Raw genomic sequence first — 27,712 nt, forward strand, 5'->3', positions numbered from 1 at the left:
GAGGCAATGCCACACATCTACAATCATCTGATCTTTGACAAACCTGACAAAAACAATCAATGGGGAAAGGATTCCCTGTTTAATAAACGGTGTTGGGAAAACTAGCTAGCGGTGTGCAGAAAGCAGAAACTGGACCACTTCCTGACACCTTACACTAAAATTAACTCCAGATGGATTAAAGACTTAAACATAAGACCTAACACCATAAAAACCCTAGAAGAAAACCTAGGCAAAACCATTCAGGACATAGGCATAGGCAAGGACTTCATGACCCAAACACCAAAAGCATTGGCAACAAAAGCCAAAATAGACAAATAGGACCTAATTAAACTCCAGAGCTTCTGTACAGCAAAAAAAAAATTTTTTTTGCAATCTACCCATCTGACAAAGGGCTAATATCCAGAATTTACAAAGAACTAAAACAGATTTACAAGAAAAAAACAAACAAACCCATCCAAAAGTGGGAGAAGGATATGAACAGACATTTTTCAAAAGAAAACATATATGAGGCCAACAAACATATGAAAAAATGCTCTTCATCACTGATTATTAGAGAAATGCAAATCAAAACCACATTGAGATACCATCTCACTCCAGTTAGAATAGCGATCATTAAAAAATCTGGAGACAACAGATGCTGGAGAGGATGTGGAGAAATAGGAACAGTTTTACACTGTTGGTGTGTGCTATAGCGGGCTTAGAGTTAGAGCTTGAGCAATGTCATTTTATAAGACAAAGCTGTTTTTTTTAAAAAAATAAGTTGTACTGTCTTATTTTTTTGTAATAACTGTTGACTTTGGCTTTTGTAAACAAAATTGCTAGCTTGCTTTAAAGAATGTATATTGCTTGCTTTTTTCTAAAAAAGCAATAAAGACCGGTCACTGGCAAAAAAGACCCTGCAATTTGGCATACTTTGTCTTAGTGATTATTTCAATCTCGCATCCAATACTTCAGGTGGGAGTGTAAACTAGTGCAATCATTGTGGAAGACAGTGTAGTGCTTCCTCAAGGACCTAGAAATAGAAATTCCATTTGACCCAGCAATCCCATTACTGGGTATATACCTAAAGGATTATAAATCATTCCATTATAAAGACACATGCACACGTATGTTCATTGCGGCACTGTTTACAATAGCAAAGACCTGGAACCAACGCCAATGCCCATTGATAATAGACTGGACAAGGAAAATGTGGCACATATACGCCATGGAATACTATGCAGCCATAAAAAATGATGAGTTTGTGTCCTTTGCAGGGACATGGATGAATCTGGAAACTATAATTCTCAATAAACTGACACAAGAACAAAAAATCTAACACAGCAAGTTCTCACTCATAGGTGGGTGTTGAACAATGAGAACACATGGACACAGGGAGGGGAGCATCACACACTGGGGTTGGTTGGTGCGGGGGGGCGGAGCAAAGGATGGACAGTGGTGGGGTGGGGAAGTTGGGGAGGGATAACATAGGGAGAAATGCCAGATGTACCTGATGGGGGATGAAGGTAGCAAACCACATTGCCATGTGTGTACCTATGCAACTATCCTACATGATCTGCACATGTACCCTAGAACCTAAAGTACAATTAAAAACAAACAACAAAAATTAATGTTCACAATTTCATTGGTATTAAGTGAAATAGGGTTCCCCCAACCAACAAGTGTGAGAGCAGTTTGGTGCTCTGCCTTTTATTTGTATGCTAAGGCCCTAGAAGTTTTATTCACCATTGATTTTGCATCATTAGTGTAAATTCCAGCAGTAAAAAAAGCAAATAACAGCATGGTTATAAAAAGCTGTGATGCTGAAGACTCTTTGAAAGAGTCTCAGGGACCTCTAGGTGGCCATGGATCATGCTTGGAGAATTGCTGTGATATGTGTTAGGATAAACACAGAATATAAAAATACATGGTCAGGCGTGGTGGCTCACGCCTGTAATCCCAGCACTTTGGGAGGCAGAGGCGGGTGGATCAGGAGATCAGGAGATAAAGACCATCAACCCTGTCTCTACTAAAAACACACAAAAATTAGATGGGCGTGGCGGTGCACGCCTTTAGTCCCAGCTACTAGGGAGTCTAAGGCAGAATTGCTTGAACCCAGGAGGCCGAGATTGCAGTGAGCTGAGATCGCACCACTGCACTACAACCTGGGCGACAGTGGGAGACTCCGTCTCAAAACAAAAACAAAAACATTATGCCTATTCTCAATTTCATCTTCTAATAGAGGAAACCCGTGTGGATGATTACAACATAGCTTTAGTGACCCAAGAAGTGGTAGCAGTGTGGAGGATAAATTAGACATGCTTTATTTCTTTCCTTTTTTTTTTTGAGAGGGGGTCTCGCTATGTTGCCCAGGCTGGAGTGCAGTGGCTATTAACAGGCGCGATCCCACTACTGATCAGCACGGGAGTTTTGACCTGCTCTGTTTCCGACCTGGGCCGGTTCACCCCTCCTTAGGCAACCTGGTGGTCCCCTGCTCCCGGGAGGTCACCATATTGATGCCGAACTTAGTGCGGACACCCGATCAGCATAGTGCACTACAGCCCAGAACTCCTGGGCTCAAGCAATCCTCCCACCTCAGCCTCCAGAGTAGCTGGGACTACAAGGACGTGCCACCGCGCCCGGCTCCTTTTTTTTTTGAGACCGAGTCTCGCTCTCTCGCCCAGGCTGGAGTGCAATGGCTCGATCTCGGCTCACCGCAACCTCCACCTCCCAGGTTCAAAGCGATTCTCCTGCCTCAGCCTCCCTAGTAGATGGGATTAAAGGCATGAGCCACCACGCCCGGCTAATTTTGTAGTTTTAGTAGAGACGGGATTTCTCCATGTTGGTCAGACTGGTCTCAAACTCCTGACCTAAGGTGATCCACCCATCTCAGCCTCCCAGAGTGCTGGGATTACAAGTGTGAGCCACCGCGCAGGTTAGACATGCTTTAAAGAAAGAAGACCAGATAGGATATCATATAAGCAATCCAGACAAGCGATAATGGGGCCTTGCCTAAGGCAGTGGCAATAGGAAGGGTGAAACTTTTAAGGTGGTGGAATTATAGGATCTGATGACTGATTAGATGTGAAGCTTGGAGAAGAAGGGCCACAGTGTGCACAGTGATGCCTTTTCTTCATAGGCATTATAGGAGGGGCAGATAGGAGGAGACAACGGGTTTAGTTTTGGATTTACTAACTCCGGGATGAATGTCAGATCTCTAGGTAGAGGTGTCCCGCAGGCAACTGAATATTCCTACTCGTCCAACCAGGGCCTTGCAGTTTGGTCTCATTCGCTACTCTTATTTCCTAGCTTAGCACAAAACCTAGTTCTTAACATTGAGTAAATAAATGAATCTGGTCAGGTGCTCCTGTGAGTGATCTGGAAGGAGTTAAATTTGGTAGTTACGGGAGACGCTTATGGGAAGCCATATGAGTGAAGGTTGATTGTGGCTGCAAGACCGAACTCAACTTCAGAATCCTTCCGGCCGCTAAACCTTCAGAGTAAGCTGCGTCCTTGGGGAATGGTGCCTCAAATGGCTCGCGACGTCCTATAACATCTACAATTATTTTGGAAAATTTGTTTTCGTAAAATCCAGCATCCCTAATCACCAACATCTGTTCTTTATGGAGGCATATTAATACCTGTCAGGTGGATTTTAATTGGGGTGGGACGGGGCTGATCTCACCATCCCACCCTTCGGTATGTGGCTGGCGTCTTCACGACCTCGCGTTTCACAACCCCGGTCCCCGAGGGCTTATCTGCGGCTGTCGGAGTCCATAGGACGTAGCTCCAGAACGGGGTGAGGTGCCACTGTTCCCCGCGGCCGGACCGGGGGCGGTGCTCACGCCTCCAGCCCCGCTGACGCGATATAGGCCGAGATCACCTCAGAGGCTAGCGGTGCAATCACAGAGCGCGCCACCGCCTGTCGAGCTCGCCCTGAGATCCCTCCGCCTAGCGCCTCCAGCACCGTGTCCTAGTGCCCCACACCCGGGCACACAGAACCGGGTTGCCTGCGATTCTCAGGGACTGATCGCCTCTTAAGCTACGTTCTCCTCTGGCCCTGTACCACTGTGCCATAGGCGCAGCCCGCTTCCTCAGGTCCCCTTTCCCGCGCAAGAAGACTGCCGAATCACAGTGTTCTTTAGGGGTGTGGCCAGCGGCAGACCCTACCCCGTTCTGTGACGCAAGGAGTGGCGCGCGTGGGACCCGAGGGCTGGGGCTGGGTTTAGTAGGAGACCTGGGGGCCGGGGCCGCCTGTAGGCTCCCATCTACCAGCTTCTCTTGCTCCGTCGATTAGGAGGAGCGGTGGCGACTTCGGCCTCCAGTGTCTACGGCGAAGTGGAGTGGCGGCGGCGGCCAGGATAATGTTGCTGGGCTTGCTGCAGGCGGGTGGGTCGGTGCTGGGTCAGGCGATGGAGAAGGTGACAGGCGGCAACCTCCTGTCCATGCTGCTGATCGCCTGCACCTTCACCCTCAGCCTGGTCTACCTGTTCCGTGTCGCCGCCGGCCACCTGGTCCAGCTGCCAGTAGGGGCGGTACGTACATTGTTTCGGGCCCGAGTGGGGTGAGCGCCGCCGCTGAGGCGGCCGAAGGGCTGGCGTGGGAGGCTCCATGGCCCCGACCTGCTCTGTGCCCTAGCTGGCTGGACTTGGGGGCGGGGACCGCAGCCTTGCTTGGCGTGGCCGTGGTGGCAGTCGCGCTCGTGGCTGGAGTAGTGACTGCGGCGTCCGCAGTGCTGCTGGTGGCGCTGGCGGTAGCGCCCGCCGTTGCCTTGTTGGCCTCCTGGCTGTGTATCTGAACCTGGTCGGGTCGTGGTTACCGCATTTATGGTCGTAGTGATTGATGGGTGTACTGACCGCGGCAGTGGTGCCCCTGGTGGCAGTGACCGGACTGGCGGCTGTGGCTTTGAACAACCCCGTGGTCGTTGGGGCCCTTGGTTGGGGTCCTGATGGCGATGCTTTTTTGGCAGCTGGGCCGTCATCCTGGAGGCTGCCCTGTGTAGTTCAAGGTTCTATGGGCTGTAACAGTGCCCCTAATGGCAGCTTATATCCACATTAAGGAGGATGTGTAGAGTGTGGTAGTGGGAGTGACTGGAGTGTGGTAAGGACCTGCCTCGGATGGTAATAAAATAACAGTTTCTTGGCCGGGTGCGGTGGCTCATGCCTGTAATCCCAGCACTTTGGGAGGTCGAGGCGGGGGGATCACCTGAGGTCAGCAGTTTCAGACCAGCCTGGCCAAAGTAGTGAAACCCCATCTCTACTAAAATACAAAAAAAAAATTTAGCTGGGTGTGGTGGCGCACGCCTGTAGTCCCAGCTACTCGGGAAACTGAGGCAGGAGAATTGCTTGAACCTAGAAGGCGGGTTCTTGAAGTATATGAGTGAAGGTTGAGCCGAGATCACGCCACTGCATTCCATTCTGGGCAACAGAGACTCCGTCTCAAACAACAACAACAACAACAACAAAAAACCAAAACAGTTTCTCTAATTTAACAGCTTTATTAACCTAACTTTCAACCTCCCAAATGTTATTTGATGGAAGTACCTTTTACAGTCAGCAATAAGTAGCTTTTTAACACTACCTTTTTTTTTTTAAAAAAAAAAACAGAGTCTCTCACTCTGTCGCCAGGCGCCGGGCTGGAGTGCAGTGGCGCAATCTCTGCCTCCTGGGTTCAAGCAATTCTCCCGCCTCAGCCTTCCGAGTAGCTGGGACTACAGGTGCGCGCCACCACACCCAGCTAATTTTTGTATTTTTAGTAGAGACGGGATTTCACCATGTTGGCCAGGATGGTCTGGATCTCTTGACCTCATGATCCTCCCGCCTCACCCTCCCAAAGTACTGGGATTACAGGCGTGAGCCACCGCGCCCTGCCCAAACTACCCTTTTACTGACAATGCAGTGTACAAACTTTTGACCAAGTCGCTTTTAAAATAATTTTTGTTTGAACCATACCAGGTATAAGGCAGAGTTATTATTATTTTTCCTACATATGGGATTTTTAAGGAAGTGGTATTTGTCTCTGGAAAGACAAAGTTACCTTTAGTGTTTAAAGGTAGTTCTCTTAGCTGATGAGTACTGTGAGGTTGTGGGGCTCCTTTCTATTTGAGACCACCAGAGATCTGAGGAGTATTACCCTTTTTTGTTATTGCAAATTTGATTTCCAGGATACCTAATGTTGTAATTTGCAGGTCTCATTTTGTGGCATCTAAAGTATCTTTTATGATGAATGCTAGAGTTCTTGCTAGAGCTGATCTATTCTCTAAAATCAGTGGGTCTAGTTCACTTGCAGTGAGAGAAGCATGAAATGGATTGTTTACTGAGAAATTACTGTGGCTTTTAAACATTTCCCTTCTTTCTATACCTCAAGTTATGATTTGTCTTTTTCTATATCTTCTTTAAGCAAGACTGTGGGACTAAAATTGTGAGGAGAAGTTGAAGTAAGTGGTGAAGAAACAATACATGAGCTCTCTGGGGACCCAAATTCCACATTTGGGAATTCAATTAAGTGTGGATCTAAAATATTTGGAAAAAACCCCAATACAAAATAACACAACAATAAAAAATAATACAAATAAAAAACACAGTTTAACAACTATTTATATAGCCTTTACACTGTATTGGGTATTGTAAGTAATCTAGAAATGGTTTAAGGTATATGAGAGGATGTGCATAGGTTATATGCAAATACCTTGCCATTTTATATAAGGGACTTGAGCATTGCTGGATTTGTATCTGTGAGAGGGTCCTGCAACCCCACAAATGCCAAGGGACAAGTGTAGTTTGACCTTTTTGGTTTTTTGCTACTAATGGTTAGAAAAGTTGCCTGGAGACACCAATAATAATTGAACATATTCTGGACAGTGTCCATTATTTAAAGTTACAGTGCCTTTGTGTCTATCTAGTCATTTATCTTTTACCATGCTTTGAGTTTCTGTTCTTTTTACAAATAGCTACTGTCTTAACATATTTGCAGTTTGGCTGTTTTCAAGTTACTTCTGATGTGTCCTTTTTTTTTTTTATTGGTAACTTTTTTTTAAGTCTTAAAAACTATTTTGCTTAATTGTTTGGTCATCAAATAAAACTGGGTTTCTCTCTTGAAATGAAATGAGAACTAAATTTATTATTTTTTTCTCTTGTAGAAAAGTCCTCCATACATTTTCTCCCCGATTCCATTCCTTGGGCATGCCATAGCATTTGGGAAAAGTCCAATTGAATTTCTAGAAAATGCATATGAGAAGGTAAGTCTTCCAATAATTAGAGGAAAAGAAACTAGTTTAGAGAAGTGCTTTTTAAAATTTTTTTTAAAAAGTGCCAGAACATTTAAAAACATTGTAATCTTATACGTATCCTCGGTATAGGAAACAAAATGGAAACTGCTCTGGTTTAAGAGATGGTGTCTTACAGATACCTATCCTTTTAGCTTCTCCTGTGACCTGGGATCATCTTCGAGACACACTGAGGAAACCTATGGTTCTGGCAACTATGGTTTAAAAACCACTGTTTTGAGATTTCTATTCACTGGTTGTCACTAAAATTGATATTAATTAATACTAATTAAAACCAACCCTGATTTTTCTTCACCATGCATCTGTGGGTTCTAACCTGCTGTATACATCTTCTATGATTTCACTGTCCATTTGGATGACCCACATGTCACCATAGCCTCTCTAATGAGCTTTCCTGTGCTAGTTAAACCATTTACTTCACAGTCTCACTTTGGACTTGTCACTCTTAAGTGTTTCACCTCCACAATATTAATTTAGATATCCTATTCTTAAATAATACCTTCTCCTGGTTTGCTTGTACAACTCCTTAAATTATAACTGTCTTTGACCTCATTAGATCTTGCATTCCATTTACTTTCTCCTGATCCATCAGCCTTTTTTTCTTCACTTTCCTTTTTCCACTTTGGATCCATGACATGTCATTTCCATTACACTCTTGCCAATACTGTACTTTAAATTTCCTGGACCCTGCATCTTTTCATTGTGTTCAACTGGCAAGTCACTTTTGGAGGCAGCTAGTTATTGTCTCCTTCCTTGCACCAGATTAGTTTCTTCCTGATTTTATGATTACCTACCCTTAATGAAATTTGAACACTGCTCCACAGTCCTATTATGTTCTTGTGATTGGCCTACTTTTCCACTCACTACAATGACTAATTCAAACCTTCATTTTCTAAACTTCTGAATCTTTCTACCTCTCCATCAAAGCAGATGATTTTGTCTCCTGTTTAGGAGACAATGATTAAAAACATTGATTTAGGAGACAAAGATTGGAAGCCATTCAAAGGGAACTTCCTCATTTTCTCAATTGCAAATATACAAACCTGCTTGTGTTTATATAGTAATCCTATTCTCTTTTCTTCCTATCACAGTAATAATTATAAAACACTTACTTTATGCCAGTACTTAGTGCTTTACAAAGATCATCTCACTGAAGCTCTGCAAAAACCCCTTCAGGTATATTTGTTTTATAGATGAGAAAACTGAGAAGCAGAGAGGTTTTATAATTTCTTCTTGGACTTACTGTTAGACAGTGGCCAAGCCAGGATTTACACATGGTCTGACTTCTGAGCCTATACTTTTATTAATGATAATAATAATGGAAAATAAGTCCATAAGTTACTGAGTAAGCCAAGGTACTCTTCTCTGCCCTGTATATAAAATTTGACAGCAGCTCTATGAAGAACTGCTACCATTATTATTACCATTTAATAGGTGAAGGAAACTAAGCATACAGAGGTTAAGTTCTTCAAAGTCATATAGCAAATAGGTGGAGGGGCTGGGGTTTGAACACAGGCACTCTGGCTCCAGAATCTTATGTCCTGGCTCAGTGTGTTCTACCACTTTGATTTTATTACAACTATATTTTGCCTTTTATCGGAGGCTGAACTCTCCATCCCTCTTTTGTCTCAGGAACTTTTTACTGTTATATCTTTTCTCAGTGTATTATTGACTTCTCTGTCAACTGCATCTTTCCTTTTTCTCTGAAAAATTCTTAAGTGTCACCCATTTAAAAACTTGGCTTATGAGGCTCTGTATGGTCTAGTGCTGCCTCAGACTCAACATTCATCTTTTTTCTATTTCTCTTACCTTTAGGGCCTTTGTGTATGCTTGGCTACCAAACTACTCGTTCTTTTGGTCTTGACTCAGTTGTCTTTTCCTCTTTTAGTTCTCCCTCTTTTAGATTCTTCTATCACAGAGTTGCTTTTTTTTTGTCACATTTGCAGTTTTATGTTTGTTAATGTGATTATTTGATTAATTTATATTTTTCCCAATAGACTAAGCTTAGTGAGTCCGGGACAGTAGTTTTGTTCATGATTATACCCCCCAGAGTCTAGTCTTCAGTAATAACCAGAAAACTGCAAGGGAAAGCATTTATCACCTAACCAAATTAATAAAAAGATAAAAAAATGAAGTCATTTAGTGTAGGTGAGATAGTGATAAAACAAATAAATAAACTTTTAGTGTCTTCACATTGCAGGTAGTATAGAAAAGGTAAGATTCGGCCAGGCGTGGTGGCTCATGCCCGTAATCCCAGCACTTTGGGAGCCCAATGTGGGTGGATCATGAGGTCAAGAGATCGAGATCATCCTGGCCAACGTGGTGAAACCCCATCTCTACTAAAAATACAAAAATTAGCTGGGCGTGGTGTTGCAGGCCTGTAGTCCCAGATACTAGGGAGGCTGAGGCAAGAGAATCGCTTGAATCTGGGAAGGGAGAGCTTGCAGTGAGCCGAGATTGTACCACTGCACTCCAACCTGGCAGAAAAAAAAAAAAGGTCAGATTCTTTGGCTAGTCCTGTAAATTTTTTTAAACCAAAGTGGGGGGGAGAAAAAAAAGTCTGTGTTCTCAGAGGTGTTTATCACAGAATTAGCTATAATAACTAAAAAAAACCCTGACATATTACCCATATGTCCAATAATGAAAGAGTCAAGTAAATTAACATTGTGATGTCTATGTAGACAATAGAAAATATTGTCAATATAAAATGAAAAAAGCATAATAGCAGTTGTATTTATACTACTTTTGCAACTGGATAAACATAATTATAAATTTGGACAAAAACAGGAAGAAGGAGTGTGACAAGATGAAAAGAATTGCTTTAAAGTTTATGTGTGTCTTTATTTTTTCAATAATGCATTCTTTGTGATTTTAAACAGTTAGTGTGTTAGTGTTGCATATTTTTTGTAACATCACTGTTTGTATTTTTCTCTTTTTAGTATGGACCTGTATTTAGTTTTACCATGGTAGGCAAGACATTTACTTACCTTCTGGGGAGTGATGCCGCTGCACTGCTTTTTAATAGTAAAAATGAAGACCTGAATGCAGAAGATGTCTACAGTCGCCTGACAACACCTGTGTTTGGGAAGGGAGTTGCATACGATGTGCCTAATCCAGTAGGTGACACTATTACCATGAATAAAGACAAATTTGTATTTCAGTAGTTATAGCTAATAGTAAGGCATTATACATTTAAAATGTAGAGACAGCCAGGCATGGTGGCTCATGCCTATAATCCCAGCACTTTGGGAGTCCGAGTTGGGTGGATCACTTGAGGCCAAGAATTCAAGACCAGTCTGGCCAACATGGTGAAACCCCGTGTCTATTAAAAGAACAAAAATTATCTGGGAGTGGTGGTGCACACTTGTAATCCCAGCTACTTGGGAGGGTGAGGCATGAGGATCACTTGAATCCAGGAGGTGGAGGTTGCAGTGAGTCAATATCACACCACTGCATTTTAGCCTGGGCAACAGAGTGAGACTCTGTCTCAAAAACAAACAAACAAAACCACACACACACACACACACACACACACACACCCCAACCAACCAAACAAAAATAATATAAAAAAAATGTAGAAGCAATTTATTCTTTGCTTCAAAAGTGTGAAGAATCATGAGAAGAAAGGCCGTGGATAACTGATAAGTAAGGGGTATTTTGTTTTATACTTGCTGGCATGGGGTAAATAATATTAAATGGTTTCCTTACAAATAATGGAATCAATAGCTTAGCTTACTGGGATTTAATTTGAAAGGATTATAAGACAATCCTGTTATTTCTTCAAAAGTACTTCCTACCCATTCCTGCCTGAAATTCTAACCTAAGAGCTGTTTAGACATTGCCAACTTTAAAAGTCCTCTTTTAATGCAACTACTTCAGGTGTGGGTACATCTATGTGTATGTTTTACCCTCAAAAGTCAAATATGAAATTGTTTTAAGTTGATATGGGCCGGGCGCGGTGGCTCAAGCCTGTAATCCCAGCACTTTGGGAGGCCGAGGCGGGTGGATCACGAGGTCAACAGATCGAGACCATCCTGGTCAACATGGTGAAACCCCGTCTCTACTAAAAATAAAAAAAAAAAAATTAGCTGGGCATGGTGGCGCATGCCTGTAATCCCAGCTACTCGGGAGGCTGAGGCAGGAGAATTGCCTGAACCCGGGAGGCCGATGTTGCAGTGAGCTGAGATCACGCCATTGCACTCCAGCCAGGGTAACAAGAGCGAAACTCCGTCTCAAAAAAAAAAAAAAAAAAAAAAAAAGTTGATATGGAACACAAATCAGACAGTTGGCCCCAGTGCTTGGTGTAGGCTCTAGCTGTGAATGTAACATACATTAGCCAGTACCTTAGTATAGCAGTTGAAAGTTAGCATTAAATGTTGTTTCTAGTGATGGGGATGAGAGAATGAATGGCTCTCCTCAAGGCCAATAAAGAGGGCCCTGGAAAATCCCTCTGCTCAGATATATCTATTCATTTAGTCTCTATTCATTTAGAGTCAGATATATCTATTCATTTAGACTCTTAAAATATAAATGCCCGAAGAGTTAAAACCATTAGTTGTGTTAGTGTTACATAGTTATAATAACCAAATGGATTTTATGATGAAACAAAAATGTGTTTTAATGCTGGATGCCCTTTTTAAATTTTTTGAAGGTTTTTTTGGAGCAGAAGAAAATGTTAAAAAGTGGCCTTAACATAGCCCACTTTAAACAGCATGTTTCTATAATTGAAAAAGAAACAAAGGAATACTTTCAGAGTTGGGGAGAAAGTGGAGAAAAAAGTAAGCAAAATGTTTGTCCTAACATTTCTACTTCTCTGAATGAAAAGTAGAGTATATATGTGTGTAGCGAATAGAAAACAAATGACAGTATATGTAAAACTACCTTGGATTTATGGGAGGGATAAGTAATAATTCCCCTGAAGTTGTAACTGAGAATCCCGTCTTTATACTGGACTGCAGTTAAGTATTGCCTTTCAGAAGCAATTGCTGTGCCCATAGTAGGAAGTAACATCTGCCCACTGGGCAGCAAGATCCAGGACCGTGGGTCACTACATTCTGGGTCTGGCCTTTGGCCTCTATAAAAGGCCCAGAATCTTTGTTTTTGGAATACTTAAGTTGATATGAAGTATTTTCTAACCATACAACGAACTAATGTGTAAATTAGAATGCCAATATAATAATGCATGTGGGACATATAATTACAGAATCAAGAAATCCAGAATATTTACTGTTCTTCTCTTTATTGGCAAATAGAATTAGAAAGCCAAATGATCGTTGGAATTACATTTAGTAAGTGTGGAATTAACAGAAAATTATTGGATAATTTTTATTATTTGAGTGTCATCAAATTATGCTTGCCTGGTGCATTTGTCTCATGTTAGGATATGCTAATTGATGATTATAGTTTTTTTAAAAATATATGGACAGTAATTCCATTTTAGTCCTGATCTTCCTACTTTTAACCTGGGAAATAATCCAATCTTTGGCTACCACTCCTTGGGAAGTACCCTATTGTCATATACACTATAAATAACCTTTTTGCTACTTTTGTTATATGTGACCTGGAAATCGAACAACCACATTTATTCTTTTCATGAAGTGCTCATGAATGAAGTTTTGAGATGTGTTTCTGGCATCTGTTTTGACTGTTCAGAGGGACGGGGTACTTCCCATAGTTTGGTTTATTGCCCCTCTTTATTCAGTGTTGTGCATAGTCACATGTCTATTTATAGATTTTTTTTGATGATATAAATAGGATCTTATTTGTTCTTGAGTTCTGTTTTTATTTTCAATTTTATTTTATTTCTTGGAACTAGTAATGAGAATAATCTTTTTTTCCCCTAGATGTGTTTGAAGCTCTTTCTGAGCTCATAATTTTAACAGCTAGCCATTGTTTGCATGGAAAGGAAATCAGAAGTCAACTCAATGAAAAGGTGGCACAGCTATATGCGGATTTGGATGGAGGTTTCAGCCATGCAGCCTGGCTGTTACCAGGTTGGCTGCCTTTGCCTAGTTTCAGGTATGGATAAAGAAGATATTACCCTCAGCTATTTAACTTTGTATAATTATTGTAGTGTTGGTATGCTTTGTCTTAACAAAGATAAAAATTAAACAAGTAAAACATACAAAATAGGTAAGACTATAAACCCCCATTCTTCTATAAGAATTCAAGACAGGTTTTCTTTATATAGTAAGTTGATTTAAAGTAAGTTTCAGTTTATTAAAAAGGTGATTTATTATCTGTCTAGTCTAATATTTTATTTTATTTATTTTTTTGTTTTTATTTTTGAGACAGGGTTTGCTCTGTTGCCCAGGCTAGAGTGCAGTAGCGTGATCCCGGCTCACTGCAGTCTCCGCCTCCTAGGTTCATGTGATCCTCCTACTTCAGCCTTTTGAGTAGCTGGGACTACAGGCATGTACCACCATGCCCAAGTAATTTTTGTGTTTTTAGTAGAGACAGGGTTTTGTCATGTTGGCCAGGCTGGTTTCTAACTCCTGACCTCAAGTGATCCACATTCCTCAGCCTCCCAAAGTCCTGGGATTACAGGTGTGAGCCACTAAGCCCAGCCTAGTTTAAAGGCCTAATTACCTCACATATTCCTTATCCTCAGGAAAGTCTCTGGGCTATACCTAAAAGTGATATAGCCCTCCTCTAACCATTTGTTTGAAATCTTTGGTAGTTTTTTATTGTATTGTAAAGTTTCTTTGTTTTGAGTATTTGTGCCTTTATTTAATTTTCTGTTTCTTTTTTTTTTTTTTTTTTTGAGATGGGGTCTTGCTCTGTCACCCAGGCTGGAGTGCAGTGATGCGATCTCGCCTCACTGCAACCTCCACCTCCCAGATTCAAGCGATTCTCCTGCCTCAGCCTCCTGAGTATCTGGGATTACAGGCGCACACCACCATGCCCAGCTAATTTTTGTATTTTTAGTAGAGACAGGGTTTCACCATGTTGGTTAGCCTGGTTGCGAACTCCTAACCTTGTGATCCTTGGCTTCCCAAAGTGCTGGGATTATAAGCGTTAGTCCCCATGTAATTTTCTGTTTCTTAATAGGCTAGTTGTGAACTCCTAACCTTGTGATCCTTGGCTTCCCAAAGTGCTGGGATTACAAGCGTAAGTCCCCGCATAATTTTCTGTTTCTTAAGGGCAGGGATTGCCTCTGATATAAAGAAATATTGCTCTTAGAACTTGACCTATAGCTTAGTGTTTTGTGTATTAGTAGGCTTTCTATACTTTTGTTGATTCATTTGTGTTTAGGTGTTTAAGTGGATGGGGAGGAGTTAGATTGCTAGTCCCTTTTCCTTCTATTTCTGCCCTATTTAGTTATAAAAGAGGAGCGGGAGTAAAAGGGAGAGCCAGGAGAGATTCTTTAAAGTTCTCTGGAACTCGTCATACCTTATATTTTCAAGGAGCTTTGCAGTTTTGAAATGTTTCATATGTATTATATTAGAACATCCAGCATAGCCCTGGGCCCATAGTGGGTCTCCATAAATGTGCATTTCTACCTACCTGTTTCTACCTGCTCTGTCTCTTGGATAAAGTCAGAATTCTTGAGCTTGTTATGTTAGACCCTTCACATTCTGGCCTAGTCTTTGTTTTACTTATACCAACTAATTTAACCAGATTACTCCATTCACTTTCTTAAACAGGCCTATGTTTTCTTGGTTCTATTGTGTTCATACTGTTAAGCTTTGACATCTTCTCTTCTGTACATATGGTCTTGGTCAGTCCTTAATAACAGACTAACAGTCTTGTAAATGAAACAGGGTAGGAGTTTTTATTAGAAGGCTTGATTTAAGAGGAGGCTTGGGAGTCAGATGACCTAGTTTTAAATTCCAGCTCCAATGTTTGTTTTCTATGTGATCTTATGCAGCTAGCTATAAATTGAGGTTAATAGTATGTACCTCACAGGAAGATACAAGTGGGTAATTCATGTAAAACACTTAACATGGTTCCTGCTACATAGTGAACATACTATTTAAAGGTAAAGTTTAGGAGTTGACCTAAACTTGTTTTCTGAATCTTCTCGTATTTTTGCCCCCTACAAAAAACTGTTGTATTAGAAAGTGAAAAGTAGAATCAGATTCCATAGAAGAACCAACCTCTTTAAGACTTGATTTGATATTAAAATTGGAATTTCATGTTAATTTAAAAGATTATTCTACTTTCTGTTGAACTGGAAAATTTCTAAAGGAATTTCTTGCTTGTTTTAGGCCTATAGTTTGAATACAGGTAATGTGTTAAGAATCTGGGACATATATGTTAACTAAAGCATAGTTCTTACCCTTAGGGACTATGAATATTTTTAACAATGTAAGAGTTTAATGACTTCCAATATTTTCCTGTTTCTGTCAATTATTTATTTTGTCAATTATTTGTCAATTTTTTTGTCAATTATTTTAGTCATTAGAGTTCGTTGTTAATTAAATAAGGTGCTTATCCTAGGACCTGGTTTTCAAAATGAATTTGATCCTAGAAAGTGTTTCTTTATTTAAAAAATCATCTTTATCTTTTAATTACAGACGGAGGGACAGAGCTCATTGGAAAATAAAGAATATTTTCTATAAGGTAATCCAGAAACGCAGACAGTCTGAAGAAAAAATTGATGACATTCTCCAAACTTTACTAGATTCTACCTACAAGTAAGAGCTATTCAGATAACATATTAAGCTGAAGCAGGAAATGATACATTAAAATACAAATAATATTTCCAGTTAAAAACAGTGATGCTGGCAGAATAAATGCTATGATCTTTGGGCTTTTTAAATTGTTGAAACATAAACTATTGACATCCTTTGTCTTACTGTAATCCCAGTGACTGGGTATGGTGAACGTTTGCTAATGAACTATAATGGAGTCTTGTAATCAAAATTGTTTTCTACTGGTTTGTCTCTTCCCTAAGAGAAAAAAAAAACTCTGACTTGTGATAGACAAATATAAGAGACTATTATACTTGAAAAATATTTTCATTATGACACTTTATTTAAAGGTTGAGGCATAAAATGTATCTGCCAAAATGTTAAATTTGTGTGTTTGGTTCATTCCTTAGAGATGGGCGTCCTTTAACCGATGATGAAGTAGCAGGGATGCTTATTGGACTGCTCTTGGCAGGGCAGCATACATCTTCAACTACTAGTGCTTGGATGGGCTTCTTTTTGGCCAGAGACAAAACACTTCAAGAAAAATGTTATTTAGAACAGAAAACAGTCTGTGGAGAGGATCTGCCTCCTTTAACTTATGACCAGGTTTGTTAGATTTTTCAGTTTCATTGCTGCCTTCTGACTTTGAGTATCTGAGGCTAATTTTTAAAAGGGACAATTTGAGATTTTATGTATACTATAGCTTCAACTGATCAGCTTCTCTATTTTTAGCAAACTCTCCATAACTTTACCCAAAATATGTTAATGTTATTGCTTCTTATTAAGCTTTATCAGATATGTTTTGGGTTGATGCCTTAGAGATCCTTGAAGATGTTTCTTTAGTACTTATTTCCTCTAGTTCAAAGTCTGGCTTCTGTAGATAGAGGATATTATGTGCATGTTATGTGTCTTACAAAGTGTAGAAACCTCTCAATTACTTAGAATTCTACATGTCTAGAGTGGCCTGTGCATAAGCAGAGACTTCTAAAAGTAGTAGTAGTAATAATGAGGACTAGACATTTACAAACACTACACACAGCTTGCTGGGTGGAAAGGAAGAGAGGAGAACTCACTGCCTGCCCAACCTGACATTCCATCTTGGAAGCAAACGTAGGTTATATCCTCTTCCTGTTATCTTTTGTGTTTTTTGTTCTATATTAATATGGTGTATTATACTGATTTTTTAGATGTAAATTATATTCCTGGGATAAATCTTACTTTGTTACGGTGCATAGTTCTCTTTATATGTTATTGCATTCAGTTTGCTGGTGTTTTGTTGATGATTTTTGCATCTATCTTCATAAAAAATATTGATCTCTTTCATTGTCATGTCTTTGACTGGTTTTGTTATCAGGATCATACTGGTCTCATAGAATGAATTTGGAAGTGTTCTTTTTTTCTTCTTTTTTTTTTTTTTTGAGAAGGAGTTTCACTCTTGTTACCCAGGCTGGAGTGCAATAGTGCGATCTCGGCTCAACACAACCTCCGTCTCCTGGGTTCAGGCAATTCTCCTGCCTCAGCCTCCCGAGTAGCTTGGATTACAGGCATGCGCTATTAAAATATTTTAAAATATTTTTAGTAGAGACGGGGTTTCACCATGTTGACCAGGATGGTCTCAATCCCTTGACCTCGTGATCCACCTGCCTCGGCCTCACAAAGTGCTGGGATTACAGGTCTTCTATTTTTTTTGAAGAGTTTGTGGATGATTGGTGTTCATCCTTTTTTATATATTTGCTAATATTCAACAGTGAAATCATCTATGTCTGTGCTTTTCTTTGTGGGAAGACTTTGTTTACCAATTCAATTTACTTGTTACAAGTTTCTTCCTTCCATTTCTTCTTATGTCAGTTTCAGTAGTTTATATCTCTCTCTCTTTTTTTTTGTTTTTTCCAAAAACTCCAGAGAATATACCAAGTAAAAGTAGTTTATATCTTTCTAGGAATTTGTCCATTTCATCTAGATTACCTAATTTGTTGGCAAATTGGGCAATTGTTCTTAGAATTCTCATAATCCTTTTTTATTTCTGTAAGCTCAGTAGTGATATCTCAATACTCATTCTTGTTTTTAGTAACTTTAAAAATAACAGCTTAATTGATATATTTACAAACCATAAATCCATCCATTTAAAATGTACACTTTGTGGTTTTTAGCATATTCAGAGTTGGGAAACCATCATCATAATTTAATTTTAGAACCTTTACATCACTCCCAAAAGACAGCCAGTACCCATTAGCAGTCATGCTTCATTCTTCCTGACCCCTGCCCCTGGAAATCATTAATCTCTTTTTTGCCTCTATGAGTTTGTCTATTCTGGATATTTTATATAAATGGGATCATATAATATGTAGTCTTTTGTGACTAGCTTGTTTCACTTAGCATGTTATCAGGGTTCATCTGTGCTGTAGCATGTATCAGTACTTCAGTCATTGTTTTATTTATCTGTTCATCAAGTTGATGGACATTTGGATTGTTTTCACCTATTCAACTATTACGAATAATGCTGCTCTAAACAATTGTAGACTGATTTTATGTGGACATGTGTTTTCAATTTTGGGGGGGTCATACCTAGGAGGAGAATTGCTGGGTCATATTTTAACTTTGAAGAACTGCCAGACTGTTTTTAAAAGTGGCTGCACCACTTTCAAATCTCACTAAATAGTATATGTTGGTCCTGACTTCTCCACCTCATCACCGAACTTGTTACTTGATTTTTTTTTGAGACGGAGTCTCGCTGCCCAGGCTCAAGTGCAATGGCATGATCTTGGCTCACTGCAACCTCTACTTCCCGGGTTTAAGCAATTCTTTTGTCTCAGCCTCCCAAATAGCTGGGACTATAGGTGCACACCACCATACCTGGCTAATTTTTATATTTTTAGTAGAGATGAGGTTTCACCATGTTGGCCAGGCTGGTCTCGAACACCTGACCTCAAGTGATCTGCCTGCCTTGGCCTTCCCAAGTACTGGGAATGCAGGTGTGAGCCACTGTGCCCAGCCAGTATCTTGTTTTGATTTTTTATTTTCCTGCTGACTAATGATGTAGAGCATCTTACGATGTGCTCTTTGGCTTTCGTATATCTTTGGAGAAATGTCCGCTCACATCTTGTTCCTTTTTTTTTTGAGACAGAGTCTTGCTCTGTCACCCAGGCTGGAGTGCAGTGGTGTAATCTTGGGTCACTGCAACCTCCATCCTCTGGGTTCAAGCCATTCTGCTGGCTTAGCTTGAGTAGCTGGGATTACAGGTACACGCCACCATGCCCACCTAATTTTTGTATTTTTAGTAGAGACGGGGTTTCACCATATTGGTCAGGCTGGTCTTGAACTCCTGACCTCATGATCCACCCGCCTCAGCCTCCCAAAGTGCTGGGATTACAGGCTTGAGCCACCGCGCCCGGCCTATGTATTTTTTTTTTTAATGTGATTTTGGTGTCAGAGCAACCAATGCCCTATCAAAGTATATGAAGATTTATTTCTGTGTTTTCTTCTTAGTGTTTTAGTTTCATATCTTACATTTAGGTCTTTGATCCATTTTGAATTAATTTATGTATATGGTATGAGGTCATCATTATTTTGTATGTGGTTATTCAGTTGTCCCACTCTGTTTGTTGAAAAGACAATTTTTTCTGCATTGAATTGTCTTTGTAAAAAAATCTATTATAGCCAGGCACAGTGACACATACCGGTATTCTCAGCTACTTGGGAGGCTGAGATGGGAAGGTAGCTTGAGCCCAGGTCTTGGGGTCCAGCTTGGGGAACACAGCAAGACCCTGTCTCTTAAAAAATAAATAATTTTTAAAAAGCCACTTGACCATAAATTTAAGGCTTTATTTCTGGACTCAATTCTATTCCATTGATATATTTAGTCTGTTGCCATTATAGTAGTTTTGTAATAAGTTTTGAATTTGGGAGTGTGAGTCCTCTGATTTTTTCCTTTTCAAGGGTGTTTAGCTAGTCCTATTCCCTTTAATATCCATATGAATTTTGGGGTCAGTTTGTTAATTTCTGGAAAGAACTCTCTGAGATTTTTGACGGTAATTGCAGTGTATCTCTATTAATTTGAGAGCGTGGCTATCTTAACAATTTTAGTCTTTAAATCTATGAACATGGATGTCTTTCTATTATTTAATTCTTTAAATTTTTTCAGCAATGTTTTATAGTTTTTAGTGCACAATAGTTAAATGTCTCTTGTTAAATGTATTTTTAAGTGTTTTATTATTTTATTTATGTGATGTTATTCTTTCTTCTGCCAGTTCAAACCTGCTGTTGATCCCCTCGGGTGAATTTTTCATTTCAGTTTTTATACTTCTCAATTCCCAAATTTCTATTTGGTTCTCTAAAAAAAAAATCTATTGATATTCTCTATTTGGTGAGGCATTGTTTTATATTTTGACCCTTTAAACATATTTTACTCTATTTCTTTGACTTTTTACTAGCTGATTTAAATTCTTTATCTAGTAAGTCCAGTGTCTGGGCTTCTTCATGGATAGTTTCTATTAAACGGCTTTCTTTTTCTATGTATGAGCGATACTTTCATATTTCTGTAATTTGTTGTTGAAAACTGTACATTTGAAATAATGTGGCAACTGTGGAAATCAGATGCCCTTCTCCCTGGGTTTATTGGTGGTGTTGTTATTGCTGCTGCTGTTGCTGTTCGTTTACTGCCTTTTCTAGGTGAATTATGTAATTCTTCATCCAGTGAGGTCACTGAAATCTCTGCTTGCTTATTTTAGTGAGCATCTAATATTAGGACAGAGATTTATTGAAGTGCTTTGAACAGCCAGTCTCCTAGCTTTTGCTGAAAGACTGTGTGTGTGTGTGTGTGTGTGTGTGTGTGTGTGTGTGTTTTATGAACACTCCAACAGGCAGTTACAAATCTGCCTTCACTACCTGTGTGTGCAGGTCAGCCAGAGGTGAAAGAATAGAACCTTCTCAGATCTTGGCCTTCAAGATTTCCTTATGTTGGAACTTTTCAAAGTCTCCTGTGGACATCTCATTCCCCAATTTTCCCTTTTAAACTTCTTATTCTGTCCCTTGGTAGCATCAGTTGATATCACCACCTCAGGTGCCTTCAGTGTTAAACAATTTTTGCCGATTATTTTTGAAAAATTTGCTCTGGCTCCTCTAATAGTTGTTAGGCTTCTGGCTTTCACAGGTTGTCATGCTGCTGGTTTCTGGGGTTAACATGGATTTAGGGAGAGGAGAATGAGAGAAATACAACTGAGAGTACCACAAAGTTTAGTCTCCTTACCACGATTCAGATTTCTTTTTCTTGAATTAACTCTCCTTAGATTGTTACAAGCCTTTGGTTAATCTTCCAGAATTTTGAAAAAGTTGACATTGTGATTTTTGCTAATGCTTTCATTTTTTGGAGGACTAAATTTTTGTAGTTCCTTACTTCATTCTTCAGGATGATCGCCTCTCTTTCTGCTGTCTTGCCTTCCTTTTTCACCATGGACAGTAATAGAGCATGATAATCCCAGCCACCCTGAACCAGTTACCTCTGTACTTTTAGCTGGAATGCAAGCTGTCTTGTACTAACTAGAAGTTAAATTAATTTTTTGTACTGTTGAAGTATGTTATTTATAACAATCAGAAAATAATTTCTCATTTTAGCTCAAGGATCTAAATTTACTTGATCGCTGTATAAAAGAAACATTAAGACTTAGACCTCCTATAATGACCATGATGAGAATGGCTAAAACTCCTCAGGTGAGTATCTTGGCTACGTCTTCCCCCTTATACTCCCAGTTTTTATTTATCAAAAAGAGGAAATAGCTGGGTGTGGTTGACACCTGTAATCTCAACACTTTTGGAGGCTAAGATGGGAGGATCACTTGAGCCCAGAATTTGAGACTAGCCTGGGCAACATAGTGAGACTGACCTCATCTCTACAAACATTAAAAAAAAAAATTAGCTGGCTATAGTGGCACGTGCCCCTGTTGTCCCAGCTACACAGAGGCTGATGTGGGTAGATTGCTTGAGCCTGGGAGGTTGAAACTGCAGTGATCCATGGTCATGCCACTGCACTGCTGCCTGGGCAACAGAGCAAGATCCTGTCTCAAAAAAAAAGAAGTAGAGTAACATAAAAGAGAATTTTTTAAAATTAAAAAATATGTAACTTCTATAGAATCATCAGTTTTACATATTCTAAATAGATATTTTCTCATAATTGTAAATCATATACATGCTAATCATGCTCTGCATTTTTCTTTAACAATTGGGGTTTTAAGAATGAGAGTATATATTTGTCTTGGTTTTAAAAATAATATTTTGTTGCAAAAAATTGTTCGTGTGAAGTGTACAAATTGGATAGTGAAAGCCTCCCTGAAATTCCAACCCTACCTCCAAAGCATTATGGGTTGAATTTGTGTGCTGTGTACTTCCAACCCAATGCTGGCTCACTGGAAATCATCTTGAGTTAAAATAATTTTTAGTTTGCCTATTATCTAGCCAGTTTTTAAATATATCTACAGATGGTCCTTGACTTATGATGATTCAACTTACAATTTTTTGACTTTATGATGGATTTATCAGGATGTAAACCTGTTACAAGTCAAGGAGCATCTGACTATCCCATGCATATTAATGGTTTATTACACAGTGATCCTATCATTTGGCAGTACATTTTAAAATCCTCTAATGAAATATGTGGCTCTTGTTTACAGACTGTGGCAGGTTATACCATTCCTCCAGGACATCAGGTGTGTGTTTCTCCTACTGTCAACCAAAGACTTAAGGACTCATGGGTAGAACGTCTGGACTTTAATCCTGATCGCTACTTACAGGATAACCCAGCATTAGGAGAAAAGTTTGCCTATGTGCCATTTGGAGCTGGTAAGATGATTATATTTTAGATTGGAAGTTATTTGTTCTGTTAACATATTTGTCTCTGTCAAAATATTCCATATGAATTGTATTTACAGATTATCTCTCCATTTTCCATAGGGACATTTTTACAAACTTTTATAAGAGTAGAATCTTTGTAAGTTGGAGAAAAATATTTCCTTTGTACTAAATGGAATTGTTCTATGAATCCCTGTATAATGCTTCATTACCTCCTAACCTGTCTAGTTTTATTAGGTCTAATTTTTATAGTCCACCATTATATTCCCTTATAACTGTATTTAAAGCTCTTTGTGAATTCTCTTTTAAAGAGAATGGGTCAGCCCACCATTCAGGGAATTATTTTTGGTTAACTTTCATAAAAGGTTACTAACATTTCACAAAAGAGTAAAGGTAGTCTTTTAAAATTAAAGCTTTTCTGGATTGTTGGTCAACATTTTGGCTCTCTGTGAGTATCCTTATGATAAAATGTCTTTAACTTTGGGCAGATTGTGTGTAGGCTTGCAAATTTCATTTCCAAGATCCTAAAAATAATTTAGGTATACCCTTGTTTCTCCAGTAATTTTTCTATCCATTGGTTCTCTGTACTGATTAAACTATATTCTATGACTTTAGTCTTTCTAAAGGGATAATTTAGATGAGAGATGACTTGTCATTGGTCACACTTTTTTCACATATAAAGTATAAAATCCTTTAGGAACTTAAGATCTTTATTTATAAATTTAATACTGTGGTATATAACATAGTATATAAAAGAATCATAGTTTTTATTTATTTATTTTTTTGAGATAGAGTCTTGCTCTGTCACCCAGGCTGGAGTGCAGTGGCACAAGATCTCGGCTCACTGCAACCTCCACCTCTGGGTTCAAGTGACTCAGCCTCCTGAGTAGCTGGGATTACAAGTGTGTACCACCATGCTCAGCTAATTTTTGTATTTTTATTAGAGACTGGGTTTCACCATGTTGGCCAGGCTGGTCTCGAACTCCTGGCTTCAAGTGATCTGCCCATTTCGGCCACCCAAAGTACTGGGATTACAGGTGTGAGCCATGCTGCCTGGCCAAAGAATCATAGATCGTTAATAGATGAGACGAGTATTCCTTCTGTAGTCCAAATTCTGCCCCAAAGAGGAATCATTTCTAAACTAATAATTATCTGGTTTTTCACTTGAGCTTTACTAGAAATGGGTTGCAGGTTGTTCAGTTACCTTATATGATAGTTCATTCCATTTTTGGACAGCTGTCATTTTTAGACAGCTGAAAGCTGTTTCCTTTTAACATCCCATTTATAGTTGGTCCTAATAGTCTCTGAACTTACATTGTATAAGATATTTGAGTAAAGATATAATGTCTCCTCAATCTTTTTTTTCGATCTATTTGTTAGTTTCCTAGGGATTCTGTAACTAATTACCACAATATGAGTGGCTTAAAACAATAGTAATTTATTCTCTCTCAGTTTTGGAGGCTGGAAGTATGAAATCAAGGTATTGGCAGGATTGTGCTCCTCCTTAAGGTTCTACAAGGGGAATCCTTCCTTGCATCTTCCTATCTTCTGGTGGCTCTTGGTAATCCTTGGCTTGTAACTACATCACTTCAATCACTACCTCTGTCTTCAACAGGCTTTCTTCTTGTTCACATCTCTGTATCTTCATGTGGCCTTCTTATAAGGACACCAGTCATTGGATCTAAGGCCTACCCTAACTCAGGGTGATCTCATCTTAAATAATTACACAGATAAAGATCTTATTTCCCAATAAGATCACATTCTGAGGTTCTGGATGAACTTGAATTTGTAGGGGGAGGGATATATGATCATCATGTTAATCTTGTTAAATATCACATTAAATGTCTCTAAATTCTTTACTCATTGTTTTACTTAGTAATTGTGCTGCTTATTTATGTTGGTGCATATAGTTCATTCATTTTCATAATGTTGCATTTTGTGAATCTTCAGAATTTATCTATTTTTCTGTTGATTCAGTTAGGATACTTCTTGCTTATTGTGTTTAAATCCTTTGACTATTCTTCTTGTAAGCCAAGCTTCTCTTTAGTTGTTATATTTGAGATATGGATTGATTTATAGATGCTCATCTTATGTCATTCCTAGAAATAAGTACAGTTATGAGTCAAGCAAGCACTGTGCTAAGTACTCAGTATCAGTTTAATTTTTTTCTTTTGATGAAAAATCTTGCAACAAAATGCCCAAATCTTAAGTCAACATCGAGTTTTGACAAATGAATAACCTTTAGTTAAGTCTAATTTATCAGTCTTTTAAATGGTTTGCTTTCTGGCTCTATCTTAAAATCTTTGCTTAGCCCCCAAGTCATGAATATATTCTCCTGTTCTTCTCTACTAAAATTCGATGGTGTTAGCATCATGGTTTGTGACTCTTCTTGAATTAATATTTGAGTATGGTGTGACATAGGAGTTGAATTTCATTTCCCCCCATGTAATATCTAGTTATTCCTGGACCTTAGGTTGAAAAGGTTTTCTTTTCCTCATTGGCTTGCTTTGCTGTCTTTAGTGATAATCAAATAACCATAAAAATATTCTGTTCTGGGCTCTCTGCTCTGTTCCATTGATCTATTTGTTGATCCTTACCCAGTACCACTTTAGTCTTGAAGTCAGATTTGGTTTGTTTAAAGTCCTCCAACTGAGTTATTTTTCCAAGATTGCTTTGGATATCCTAGGTCCTTTGCATTTTCATATGTATTTTAGAATCAGTTTGTCAGTTTCTACATGTATGTGACTTTCTAGTACATGTATTATTTTGGGTTCAATAATTTAATTTTCTTCCATAATCATTTATAATGGCATTTGAAATTTTGGCTGGAAGGTTCTCATACTGACATTTAATTAGGACCCTCTTGGACAGAAACAAAATATTCTACTATATTCCCAAACTAGATTACCATCTTATGATTCAAACTTTCCATATATTTAACCCAGATACATATTTTCAGAAAAAGTAATTGAAAAAGTGATGTGATTAGCCAAGGACTGTTTTCCTAAAATGTGATAATCGAAAATCTCCTGGAATTTTTAATAATTCACCTTTTTATGTGAAAAGAATATCATCTTTTTATTATACTATCTGTACATTTGCTGTTCATCTAAAATGTAGATAAACAAATATTATCACCTCAGGCTAAAAGGGATAAGAAAATTTAAACTGATTCTTATGACTTTTTTTTTTTTAGGGCGTCATCGTTGTATTGGGGAAAATTTTGCCTATGTTCAAATTAAGACAATTTGGTCAACTATGCTTCGTTTATATGAATTTGATCTCATTGATGGATACTTTCCCACTGTGAATTATACGACTATGATTCACACCCCTGAAAACCCAGTTATCCATTACAAACGAAGATCAAAATGAAAAAGGCTACAAGGAACTAATATATGTGATCATCACTGTAAGCCACAAAACCATTCCAAGAGAATGAAGTGTACAAAACAATTCTTGTGGTGTACTGTTTTTATGAGTAATTCTAGAAGCCAATTTGTCATTTAGTATTTTAACTGAATGGTTCTATCAAATGTAATAGCATTTGAAACATTTTCTAATAGTTATGAAACTTATACACATGTGCTTTCATGAAGTTTATTAGCAAAACAATTGTTCAGGGGGGATCTAGGGAATTGGCAGATTCTAAATAATATAATTTCCAGGTAGTAATTTTAAGAGTACAATATTTTAAGAGCTACACAATAGCTCTTGGCAAATAAGTTTAGGGTATCCAAATCTTGGACTAATCCTGCAAGGCATAAAGAATAAAAATTCCAGTGAGATACTTAGAAAAACCACAGGTTATTATTTATCTGGGCAATTATTGTGTGTGTGAGGATGGAGGGGTAGGGAATAAACGAACATCTAAAGTCTTGAATAAGAGAATACTAATTGTTTTGGTATGATGATAGAAATGGAGACGTTATAGGAAAAAATATATATCCTTTGGGATTTTTTTTTTTTTTTTTTTTTGAGACGGAGTTTCACTGTTCTTACCCAGACTGGAGTGCAATGGCACGATCTCAGCTTACCACAACCTCCGTCTTCTGGGTTCAAGCAGTTCTCCTGCCTCACCCTCCCGAGTAGCTGGGATTACAGACGCGTGCCACCATGCCCAGCTGATTTTTGTATTTTTAGTAGAGAAGGGGTTTCACCTCGTTGACCAGGATGGTTTCGATCTCTTGACCTCGTGATCCACCCGCCTCGGCCTCCCAAAGTGCTGGGATTATAGGCATGAGCCACTGCGCCCAGCCTCCTTTGGGATTTTAACTAAAATCACTGCATATAGGACATTTAAGAGATGTAGGACCATATTTGATAAGATTTCCTAAAAGTAATGAAATTATTATTGCTAAAGACTGCTCATGTATTTTGATCTAATCACTGAATATTACATATTTACCTATCTGATAAAATACGTATCTAGTTCTACAAGATGACATTTATGTGGAAGTCCAAAGTCAAATCCTTAGGGGATAATTTTATTTCTCTTTGGCTCAGGTTGTTTCTGCTTCCTCTCTAGAATCCAGTTAGGGATGTTTGTTACTACTTATGTTGATTAAAACAGCTAATAAACTTTCTTCTTTTTAAATATAAAATGTGAGATCAGTGAATTCTGGCTTTAAGATAATCTGAAACAAGGTCCTTTGGAGTAACTGGTCCTTTCTGTTAAGCACATTCTGTTGAGGAATCAACTTATCTCAAATTGTAACTGGGAGCCTATGAGATGGCTGAAAAAAGACCACATAGTCCGTTTTCACTAGATGATGCCAAAATATTTTCCCTTATGTATATTACAATTCTTTTATTTAAAAGTCTGGAAGACTTATGCTAAACTCTAATTGTGAAGGCAGAATCTCTGCTAATTTTTCACATTAAAATTCTCTTTGAAAAAATAGTCTGTATTCATGAATTGTAAAGTATGTGCTTCATTGAGCATTGTCAGGGAATCTAAGAACTTGGGTGG

The 27,712-nt window shown here is 38.8% G+C and overlaps 1 protein-coding gene and 1 long non-coding RNA gene across 3 annotated transcripts in view; one reads left to right on the plus strand and one right to left on the minus strand.

The window, feature by feature from the left end:
• The window catches only part of LOC108593038 (uncharacterized), a 66,703-nt gene extending 62,873 nt beyond the window's left edge, over positions 1-3,830 (minus strand). For both annotated transcript variants that reach the window (XR_008473535.2, XR_008473533.2), the window contains exon 1: positions 3,621-3,830. This is a non-coding gene — a long non-coding RNA (uncharacterized LOC108593038). The remainder of the gene's footprint in view (positions 1-3,620) is intronic.
• Positions 3,831-4,206: 376 nt separating this feature from the next.
• CYP51A1 (cytochrome P450 family 51 subfamily A member 1) lies at positions 4,207-27,344 on the plus strand. The gene is made up of 10 exons (XM_009002488.4): positions 4,207-4,514; positions 7,118-7,216; positions 10,204-10,380; positions 11,916-12,042; positions 13,108-13,282; positions 15,784-15,903; positions 16,311-16,506; positions 21,511-21,606; positions 22,563-22,731; positions 25,937-27,344. The coding sequence occupies exons 1-10, from the start codon at positions 4,344-4,346 to the stop codon at positions 26,113-26,115; spliced, it is 1,509 nt and encodes a 502-aa protein (XP_009000736.2). The 5' UTR covers positions 4,207-4,343; the 3' UTR covers positions 26,116-27,344.
• Positions 27,345-27,712: the final 368 nt, after the last annotated feature.

The sequence above is a fragment of the Callithrix jacchus genome, chromosome 11, assembly GCF_049354715.1.
Source record: "Callithrix jacchus isolate 240 chromosome 11, calJac240_pri, whole genome shotgun sequence".
Lineage (NCBI taxonomy): Eukaryota > Metazoa > Chordata > Mammalia > Primates > Cebidae > Callithrix > Callithrix jacchus.

What these genes read in the sequence shown, in the direction of transcription:
- CYP51A1 (XM_009002488.4), top strand. Translation starts at nt 4,344, where the DNA reads ATGTTGCTGGGCTTGCTGCAGGCGGGTGGGTCGGTGCTGGGTCAGGCG. An exon ending in GGGAGAAAGTGGAGAAAAAA is followed by an intron (nt 12,043 to 13,107) that starts GTAAGCAAAATG and finishes TTTTTCCCCTAG; the next exon opens with ATGTGTTTGAAGCTCTTTCT. An exon ending in CTGCCTTTGCCTAGTTTCAG is followed by an intron (nt 13,283 to 15,783) that starts GTATGGATAAAG and finishes TTTTAATTACAG; the next exon opens with ACGGAGGGACAGAGCTCATT.